The sequence below is a fragment of the Amia ocellicauda genome, chromosome 11, assembly GCF_036373705.1.
Source record: "Amia ocellicauda isolate fAmiCal2 chromosome 11, fAmiCal2.hap1, whole genome shotgun sequence".
NCBI lineage: Eukaryota > Metazoa > Chordata > Actinopteri > Amiiformes > Amiidae > Amia > Amia ocellicauda.
Window position 1 is genome coordinate 24731662 of NC_089860.1, and position 10906 is coordinate 24742567.

General features: G+C 45.5%; 1 protein-coding gene across 1 annotated transcript; it reads right to left on the bottom strand.

The window, feature by feature from the left end:
* Nucleotides 1–387: 387 nt before the first annotated feature.
* On the bottom strand, nt 388–10207 carry ttc1 (tetratricopeptide repeat domain 1). The gene is made up of 8 exons (XM_066717089.1): nt 10154–10207; nt 8791–9326; nt 7522–7582; nt 7030–7142; nt 6898–6934; nt 5505–5653; nt 4514–4568; nt 388–700 (listed from the first exon to the last, which is right to left on the bottom strand). The coding sequence occupies exons 2-8, from the start codon at nt 9310–9312 to the stop codon at nt 567–569; spliced, it is 1071 nt and encodes a 356-aa protein (XP_066573186.1). The 5' UTR covers nt 9313–9326; nt 10154–10207; the 3' UTR covers nt 388–566.
* Nucleotides 10208–10906: the final 699 nt, after the last annotated feature.

The following is a 10906-nucleotide window of genomic DNA, read 5'->3' on the forward strand; positions in this document are numbered from 1 at the left end:
CCAGCGCAGCAGTGGGAGTGTGGGGCGTGTCATGCTGGCAAAGGGCACGGTGCCAGGGCCCGGGGGGGGGGGCAAAGAGACCCTGAGCAAGACAGACCGTACTGCTCATTACAAAGGCATGAGGCGGTGAAGAGACAGAGCTGAGAAAGAGGCAGACCCACACAACACAACCCTAGGAGAAGGAAGCCCACGACTGCTGCTCTCAAGCACACAGGCTTTTAATCGGTGGGGAGGATGGGTAATAAATTGCAGGCTGTTGGTGATGCAGCAGATGCGTATTTAACCTTGAAAACAAGGTTAAACAAGGGTTGGCCCCTCTCTCTGGTTTCTCCTTTTAGCTGTACGCTTATTTAAACTTACAGCAACAACATAAAGGGGGAGGGGACAGACCGTGTGTTTGCTTTATTGAAAAACTAAAACAAAACAAAAAAACAATAATTGAAGCTTCAAACCTTAAAACAATTTCTCTCTATGGTGTCTAAGACATTCTCAGCGTCAGTTGATGAGTCTATTTAACATGTTTATTTAGGGGAGCAGATGCCCCCCCCGCCCCGTCCCCTGCAATGCTATCTGTTGTTGTTGGGGTTCTGGACAAAGTTGATGGAGTAGGATCCACTGCTGTTGTCCTGGTTGACCTGGAAGTTCTCTGTGGAGAGGCCGAAAGGTCGCAGGAACATGTTCCCCAGGTCCTTCAGCTTGCCTACGAGGTGGAGAGAGAGAGAGAGAGTTGAAAGGCTCATTAAATCAACACAAGTCAAGTGCCTGAAGGAAGCCAGTGAAGCAACCAAGAGATGACATCACTTCCAATCTTCCCAAACCAAGTGAGAAAAGTTTTGCAAAGAAAGAAAATGTTAATTAAACCCAACTTTTCTCCAGCACGTTATCAACACCCTGCCTGCTGGTCTCCAGAGTGCGTGTCGCCCTCTCTATATAAAGAGTGTGCTCTCCACATGCCTGCCACCAATCTATCTATGTTTAGACATTCACTGGGGGAAAAGACGGAATTAAAAATAGATCAACAAACAGATAAACCCATGTACGGATGAATGAACAAACAAACGACCAAACTGATAAATATGCATGGGACAAGGCTTTGCTAATGAGATGAATACAGACATACTTATTGCTAGTCTTTTGTTTCATTATAGGGGTTGTAAGAATAGAACATATCCAGTAGATTCGCTTTGGGGAGAAGGAAAATAACGATTTGGATTTCTGTATTTTGATATATCTGTGGCTCTGAGGATCTGCTGCAGTGAGATCGATAGGAAACGTTGCTAAGCAGCCATGCAACAAACACTGAACCTCTTTGCACTGCAGTTTGCTTTGGCATGTTCAGCAGCACTGAACCTGGGCCGGCAGCTGCTGTCTGTCCTCTCGCTCCCGATTTAAGTGATTTAAGTAGCGTGAGGCACGGAGAACATCTTCAGAGCCTTGCAATTGGGGACCAAGACTACTCCCAGGAAAGAAAGAAAACATTAAAACGAATAAACAAACAAATAAATAAAAATAGCAGAACATTCCAGCATCTCCAAATGCAAATGCGCACACACACACTCAAACACAGAGACAGGGTTCTTGCCCTTTTCTCATAGACAAATTCAAGACTTCGAGACTTCTTCCAAACTGCTTTTGCAAGAAGGCAAATCTGTAACCGCTTTCTGTGTTAAAGAAGTGCGTGTTTATAGAGTATTTGGACAAATATTGTGCAATTCTAATCAATAAACCAAAAAACTAATGTGCAAATAATACATTAACATCTTTAATTAAACATTACGTATTGCGTATGCCATTCCCATCCAACAACATTGCACAGATAAAAATATACCAGTTTAGCAGTTATTTCTCACATTTACCAAGGTCAGAGAGAAATCGCTATCTTAAATTGATCGTTGGTAAAATCACACTATTTGATCCACTTGACAACAATATTAGATTAAGATTCTCCAGTAACTTTAAATAAAAGACTTATTGAAATTACATACCCAGACGTCTACCATTATTTGGTTGTGGTAAAGTACAAATCATTTGTGGTAAAGTATTTGTATATAATCAGGGGCGATTGTAGGATTTTGGAAATGTGGGGCCACAAGAGGGCCATGATTGTTACCGAGGGGCCAACATTTGTTAGGGTGGTCCGGGAGCATGCTCCCCCGGGCAGATCTTTTTGTAAAATGGCTTTTAAAAACTCAGTTTGTAAGCTAAGATTGAAGCAAATTACAAGGAAAAACTGGGCAATTCATACAAATCCAGCAAAAATGTACCACCATATTTGCTACCATTTGCTAGTGACAAAATTATTTTTAAATTGACATGAACACAATGGACAACAGTGATACCTTATGGCCATTAACACAATACACAATATTAACTTCTCCACTCACTTCACCCCCAAAAGTGCTTCAGTATGGACTCATCCCTGAGCATTTGTTCAGTGCAAGAGGGAATGGTATTCGTGAACAAAATACGGTCCCCTTAATATACAAAAATGCCTGATTGGACAGAATGGGTACACAGCCCCCCCAAAATCACTGCATCTTTAACACTGTACATTAAGAAGACCCATTGTGGCAACGTTGTGTGTTAGCAGGGAATGGGCAGAAAGCCAATGTGGTTTTTGTCACAGTCTAGGCTTGGGGAGATTTGCAGTCACGGTGCTGCAGTGCTGTAGCGGTAGAGCAGTGTGCAAAACAGGGCTTAAACGCACCGTAAATAACTTCCAGCCCAGTGTGTGGTCTCTCGGGTTAAGAAGCAGGTGAATACAAACGTGTCAAAGGAAACGTATTAAAAAAATGTCTACAAGATACGTTCAATGAGACGGTACTTATTGAATCGATTAAATACTTATGACTGCATGAATATATTCTATATAATTACTTAAAACTTTACCCCATTGAACTTTTTGATGAAATTGCACAACCAAAATAACTCCCCTGTGCTCTGGGAGTGTACTGTATTTCATATGACTGCAAATAGATATATATTTAATTAAGTTTATTCATAGTTAAATTATTTTAGTTCGACCCAAAACCAGTGTGCTTGATTCAGTTCTCAAAACCCAGAAAAATTGAAGTGAACAGATCCCTCGCAGCAGCTCAGTTTCCATTGCATAACTGTGGAGTTTTCAAAACGCCAATTTGTCACTTTAAAATGGGCTCTCATTACTGTGCAATCGGGTGTTCACATTTATTTAGATTTAGATTTATCCATAACAACTTATTAAAGATAAAGGTGTACTGTTTTCCTAAAGATAAGCACCTACCCACACCCCTACAATAACTTGTCCGCTATAATTTCAAATCTGGTCAAGTTTTATATGAAACAATTTGAAAACTGTAATATCAAATAATTTAATTATATTGTATTAAATACAAAAATAACTAGATCCTAAATGATACTAGCTCCAAACAATGACATATAACCCGTAGATTTCTGGGGCACAGACTTGACTCCCGGTAGCTCATGATTGTTAATATAAAATCGCTGAGGTTCCTCTACTGCAGTGTGTGTCAGTGAGCGGAGGACGGGAACCCTGTGTATGAAGCAAACATGCTGACTGTACAGTCGACTTCAGTATACATTATTTTGACAATAGGATTTCCATACTTTTCCTAAACTTAAATTAAAATTGTCATACTTTTCCAGGTTTGGAGATTAGTCTTTTTAAAATCCATACTTTTCCAGACCTGCGCAAGAACCCTGAGAGAGACACATGGACACACGCGCAGGACATGCTGCTGCAGTGTTCTGGACTGGACTGGGCTGTCATTAAGCAGTAAAGCAGAATATGTATCTGCTGCATGTCCGGGGCGGGGCAGAGCGGGTCCAGCTCTGCACTCAAGTGCCGAGTGTGGAAACTGCACTGCTGCCAGGCTATCTCACTAACAGCCCTGGCTGACAATTGACAAGCTCATTGCTACAGCCCAGAGCGAGAGAGAGAGAGAATAACCAGACAGAGAGATCCCTCAGCCTCCACACAGCTCTATTTCCCTTCAGGACAGGAAATCCACAAAATCTGGCCAATGAGAGGAGGCAGCTGACAGTGTGTGCGTGAGTTATTATTATAGATTTCTTCTCATGATTATTACAATATACCACATTATTTTACATTCAATTACCCCTTTATACAGTCTAGGTACAGGACCTTGCTCAAGGGTACAGCAGTGCCCTTGACCTGGGACTGAAACCACAACCCTTGGTTCAGGAGTCCAGAGCCCTGACCACTGCTGTATACTGCTGCCCCTGCATGCATGTGTTTGTGTGTTTCTGTGTACGTCTGTTTGTGTGTGTGTGAGCGACTGCGCGTCTGTAATTGTAAGTGGGCATGTGACCACGTCTGTGGCTGTGTGTCCCTGTGGCAGCGCGGTGAAGACATGAGGACACAAAGATCAATGTGAGGGAAAGGGAAGATGGGGGGGACAAAAGAAAATGTGAGGAAAAAAATTAGAGAAAGAAGAGAGAGAACAAACACTGGCTGGATGCAGAGACCAAAAGGACACAAAGCAAAACTTACTCAACATCTCCTCTTTCATTTTCTCGTTCCTCTCCTCAATCTGCTTGGGCAAGCGCTGCAAGAGGAGGAAAGAGAGGATTAAGGACACAATTTCCCATACAAGAGATAAAGGCAGGCACCTACACACTCCTGTTGGGAAGCAGGGAGGACAGGGCAGTGACCTGCAGGGGGCTGGGAGACCACAGTCCACCCAATGCACTGACCACTGTAAACATTACAAGATCACTGTTATAAAGCCTTTCCTCTGCTCGCCCTGCCTGCTGTGGCTCCCTCAGCTGCTTCTCTCCCTGCAGAGTCCTGAGCACAAACCTCAAGGACAGGGAGAGGCTGCTCTTGAAAACCTCCCTGAAACTGCAGATACACATTTATATGTATAAACACACGTTTGCGATGAGGGCCTGAAATTGCCTGTGGACTGCCAGACAGGATAAAGCACCCTCCCAGAGCGACGCACACTCTGAGTTCAGTCAGTCCGAGATCCTTTTCAAAACCCCGTAAAAAAGGAATTGCTCTCTCTGCTTACCCGGTGGTGTTTGCTAACCCACACATGCATGCGACTGCCACGCTTTGATCTGCCAATCAAGAAATCCAGGACTTATCCAGGCAGTTTAATGGAAATCTTTAATATATTAAAAACCTTCCCTGTTAGATCTGAACTTTATAAAGGTGACATAGTTTGGAGGAGGGAGTAATGCAAAAATATATATGTCAGCAGTCTGCAGCTGTAAAGTGCTGACGTGTGCTTTTCTATCAAAGCCTCTTTGCTCTGTGCATGTGTGCATGTGAGAGAGAGAGAGAGAGAGATGCAGGCAAAAGCATCCTCTAAGGAAACAGCAGTATAATCCATATGTTTAAAATGCATAAAAACTAATTATCATCATATTAATACTACTACTACTGAGCAGATGTTTCCAGGTGTTTATCAGTTGCTCATTGACAGTCACATGGAGACCCAGCTGTGAGAGGACTGGAGCGCTCCTCTCAGGCTCACCGCGCAGGCCTCCCTGGCCTGGCCGACGGACGGGTCCCTCTCCAGCACGGCCGTGTAGTCCTCCAGGGCCTCGTCCAGCTTGTCAGTCCTCTCGTACAGCTCCGCCCTGCGCAGTCGCGCACGCAGGTACTCGGGGTTCAGCTCCAGGGCTGAGGAGCACAGAGTGAGTGATCAGGGCTGAGGGAGGGTAGGAAGAAGGCATGGAGGAAGAACAAGGGGAAAGGATGGACAGAGGGAAGAAAGGGAGAGAAGAAAGCAAGGAGGGAGGGAGGAAAGAAGGAGAAGAAGGGGTGGAAGATTTAGGGAGGGAGGGAAAGAGGAATGCCCTGTTTCCACTGGCGGACGCGTCCGACCCCGGACACTTAAACGGGTGTTTCCACTGGCTTAAGCGTCTGGACGCATCCAGGTTTTGTGGACGATTAACGATCTGCTGCCAGACGTGGACGTAAGCGTCTGTCACACCCACTAAGGAAATACTTCTCTTTCAGAAGTGGAGGTGTGCGCTTGACTTGTAGACAGACAGGGAAGAGATCAGATACATTATGTCAGAAGATATAATCTCAAGTGCCGTGTGGGATCACAAAGAAATTAGTTTTATTAGCAGCATGGAGTGAAATCCACGTACAGAAACAATGACTGCTTACAGTTAATATCCGAGTGTATTAAAAACTTGGATTTCACAGGACCAGTCACCGGTGCAGTGTCGTGACTAGTTAAAAATAAACTGAAGGATAATAATCGGATCGGTAGCAGCCGATATTATTAATATTTTATGAACAACTGGATGGTGCTGTCGTTTTGTGGATGGTGTGCAGGGACAATCCGCAGGGACAATCAGTAGGAAGGCCAACACAATTCCATTAACGTGTACCCATTTACAAGTTAAATGAATGAATAAATAAATACAGCAGATCTGGGTTTCCCTGGATTTGTATTGTTGCACATGGAAACGTTTTCTAAGGTTAATGTAGTGCTTGTCTGAATATAATGTTGTCTCTACACGTTTAGCTCTTCCTAATATCTCTTAACAGAAACGTGTATTTATTAAGCTGTTGACAATCATGTAAAGCAGAAAGAATAAAATAGACACAAAAGTCCTCTCCACGTCAGGCTCTATTGCTCGTAGTGTTGTTCTCCGTCTCTGTTTTTAAAACGAAACGCAAACCAAACCCACAATCGCTCTGCTGCTCCCACAACAGGGACAGACTTGCTACAATGGCCTGGTTTTACAAAAGACGTGTCCAGCACGGCATGGCACGGACGCGCCAGTTGAACCGAGGCAGAAGGCAATGGGAGAGGGGGAAAGGATGGAGGAATGGAGAGAGGAACGCAAAGAGGAAGGGAGGGAGGGAAGCTCTACATTGTAAGGCAGTGAAAGCAGGATTCCTCCTACCTCTAGTGCAATCCGCTATGGCCTTCTCCTTCTTATCCTGCAAAATGGGAAAAAGAAAAAGTAAAAATCCTCCCAGGATCTGGACAGCTCAGCCCCAAACCATCCTCCTCTCCCCCCCTCCCCGTGCCGTACCAGTTTCATGCGAGCCGCCGCCCGGTTGGAGAACAGGATGGCTCTGTCGGCGCTGTAGCTGGCGGGGCAGGTGTGCAGCGCTGCGGTGTAGGCCTCCTCCGCCTCGCAGTGCTCTGAGCAGAAAGACAGACACAGGCGAGGTCACAGCGGCCCGGGGACACAGCGCTGCTCAGCCCAGGTCCCGGGGCCCCGCTGTCCAGCTGAGTTCAGCCCAGCCCTTTGGCCCTTCACTGATATCTGAACTAATAATTTTACTTTTTATTGTTTATCTTACAACAAGACTGAGAATGCCAGTACTTTATATCCATTTATATTTCTGCCTGTTTTAAGTTAAGTTAGCCTAATGTTTGCTAATGTTGGGTGTGATTTAGTCATTGAGAGCTTAGCTGGACCATGAGACCCAGCATTACATTATTGTTCTTATTTGGGTGGACGGCTTTATTGCCAAAATAACTGAATGAGGTCAAACACAGTGGTAATGGTGCAGCTCACCTCCACTCTTGAACTGTTCATTCCCTCGTTCCTTTAGCCTCCTGCTCTCCTCTCTCCTGCCCTGTAAACCAAACCGGCCCAACAGGGAGATTAAATGGGTCAAACCAAACATGGCATCACAGTAACACTGAGATGCTGCTATGCTCACTAGACTTGATTTATACTGTACTGAAGGCACTGAGAGGACAGCCATCTTCCATCACACACACACACACACACACACACACCTATGAAGTGGCTAGGAATCACCCCAGCTACCAGTCTTCGGATAGCACTGCCCCCTGGGATGCTGAAAACACTCTCTCTCACTCACAAACTCTCACACTCACACACAGTTTAATTTAGTTCATTCCTCCCTCTCCCTACTGCTCCCTCTTCCTGATCTACCCAGAGGGGTTTGTATGGCAGCCGCGCGTGGGTTGGGTGGGAAAGCCGAACTCTCCTGCAGCTCAGACGCAACCAAGGAGCGATACCTAATCGGTGTGACAGACACTTCAGAAATAACTAATCATGCACTGCAGGTAAAAAAAAAACATCAGCTCCTTTACTGGAGGGGGGGTACTGTGCTTGTGCGTCTTTCGTGTGGGCTGCATCGGACGAGTGCAGCCCCGAGTACACGCTCCTGCCTCCCAACACTGAGCACAGCGTTCCAGATAAGCCAGGCAGGGGTGGGGCTTCTCTTATCTCATTCGATACAGGGACACATGTGACCTGCTAAGGCACCGTGAGAAACCCTGTTCACGGGCTGGACTCATTACACCAACACTGAAACGGAACAAAAACAAAAAAAGGGACTTTGCTCTTCTTATTACAATGGTTACCAGGCCTTCAGCAGTACACTTCACTTGAAAGACCTCAAACAAGTAAAAAACACTTTTGGGTGTTGATACAGTACCAACACCCAAGAATTGCAACTTAGCAAGCGTCACTTCCAAAGAGTATCCTGTTTATGCTACTGTTTCATAAAGCATGTGTGTGTATGTATACTGTATGTACGCACACATATATTAAGATATCGATGGCACACTCTGAACTTAAAACGTTGAATTAATCCTGTACTTCAGAAATTATTTCAATAATTTAAAGCTGCTGCATATTGACAGAAAAAGAAAAAACGACATCAGTTGATCCATCCACTCCTGATACCAGAAGAGCCAATTTACTCCATAAACCTTTGAAGATTTGACACATCAAAGACAGCCCACACTGAGCTGCACCTGCACACGGGGAGAGCAAAGTGGGGCATTGAAAGCGCAGTGTCGGCCTCACCTCTCTCTCCTCCTCCGTCAGCTCTTTCTCCAGCTCCCTCAGGCACTCCTCGTCAAATTCGGGGGTCTCCTCCTCCTTCAGCTCCAAGTCCTCCTCCTCGCCCCCCTCCGCCCCTCTGTCTCCTCCCTCGGCGCACTCTTCCCATCTCTCTGCCTCCTCCTCCCGCTCCCTCGGCCGCTCTCTCCTCCCGTCTACCTCCCCTGTTCCCTGCCCCTCAGTCTGTTCCCTGTCCGGGTCCTCTCCATCCTCTCCGTCTTCGCTCCCTGTTCCGTCTTCGCTGTCCTCTCGCTCTCCGTCTCCTTCCGTCCCACGCTCGCTCCCTGCTGGGCCACCCATACTGCTCTCTCCCGTCCTCCTCTCCTCCAGGGACTCCTCACAGTCGAAGAAGCACTCCTCCTCTGGCTCAGGGGCAGGGCTGCAGTCCGGGCCCCCCTGGTGGGTATCAGACAGGCCTGCAGTGCGGTCCAGAGCCTGGGGCAGCTGCTCCTGGTCACTGGGGCTCTCCTCCACTGCAGACTCCATTGGCAAGCTCCCCTCTACGCCAGCACACACACAAACCACAGAAGAGAAAGCATACAGCCTTTAGAACCGCACACAGCTGACCGCCCTACTTTGTAGCTCCCAACCCTGTTTGGTGTCACACACACACACACACAAACAAAATGGGTCAGAAATGCAGGGTGATTTATGTTTATACATTTTATCTGAATATTATAGCAGCATTTTCAATCAGACATGTTCAAAATTGGTCTCACAGTATAAAGGGGTCGGGAAGCCCTGGCTTAACTCCTACTATGATGTCATACTGAAGTCATGCAACACTAAACGGGCTCTTTGCCACAGAGCTCCACAAACCCAGCCCCACTCTGACCACAGCAGGCCAGCCGGGCCCAGCCGAGGACGGGTCTCTAATGGGGCTGACGGTCTGTTGTCCCTGGGTCTGCAGACACTACAGTCAGGCAATGACAGAGTTGCAAGGGCAGTCACACAACTCTCACACACCCTAAACCTGTTCGGCCACTCTGCTGTACCGCGGATAGCCTTCGCCATTCATGCATTTATATTGAGCACCATCTACCATCTACCATCTACCATCTACCATCTACCATCTACCAGCCTGTCTGTCTGTCTGTCTGTGTCTGTGTGTCTGTGTCCATCAGCATCGCCGTATTATACTATTTTAAATACATGGCCGTGACGCCTCAAGATGCTCTTCCTGTCCATCAATTTTCGATTGCAGTTAAAAGCCAATAAATATGAACAGGCACTGAAAGGGATGTCGGTGTTTTGCCATGCTTGTTAAACATAATTAACAATACAAAAGAAACCTCATACACAAACACAGTCGCTCTGTCATCCCTACCTGGTAACAGCCAGCCCCACTGTTCACTTTCTAACAGCACTTCCGGCCTCCGCGGCGAATCATTGGGCAGTACCATAGACATTTAAAATCCACTTCCGCCAGCGTCAGCCGCCATCTTGGGTGATAATAAACTCAATGTAAGGAAGTTTTACTTGATATTGACTTAGAAGCAACGTTTTCGGCACTTCATTTATTTGGGTAAATTTAAAATAAAAATTAAAATATCGATAATCAGTGAAACGGTTAGGTGGAGAATGACTGTCTGCATGTGAGAATGCAATCTTTTATTTATTTATTTATCTATTTATTAATTCTTCTTCTTCTTCTTCTTCTTCTTCTTCTTCTTCTTCTTCTATTATTATTATTATTATTATTATTATTATTATTATTATTAACACAGTCAGGTTTGGTGAACTTCGAATTCGCTACCTCTGCACAGTAACCACAATCTGTTGAAATCAAACTACACAAAATTAAGTATGACAAATATGTTTATATAATTATATAATATAAGTGAAATGTTATATATGATTTGGATATTGCAATTGAAAGCTCTGCAGATATCTCTAAATGTCAATTTGGCTTGCCATAGGGATAGACAGCTATGAAAGCTCTGGGTCTCTTCTTTCTCAGGAGCTGAACCAGCAATGAGTGATTTAAAAATAAGGAATCGGTTTTAAATCGACACTGGGGCGTTCGTGGGGACAGGGGAGTGGTCGTGTGGGACAAGAGTGCAGTCTTTGGAACATCTGT

What these genes read in the sequence shown, in the direction of transcription:
- ttc1 (XM_066717089.1), bottom strand. Translation starts at nt 9,312, where the DNA reads ATGGAGTCTGCAGTGGAGGAGAGCCCCAGTGACCAGGAGCAGCTGCCC. An exon ending in TGAACAGTTCAAGAGTGGAG is followed by an intron (nt 7,143 to 7,521) that starts GTGAGCTGCACC and finishes CTTTCTGCTCAG; the next exon opens with AGCACTGCGAGGCGGAGGAG. An exon ending in AATGAAAGAGGAGATGTTGA is followed by an intron (nt 701 to 4,513) that starts GTAAGTTTTGCT and finishes TCCACCTCGTAG; the next exon opens with GCAAGCTGAAGGACCTGGGG.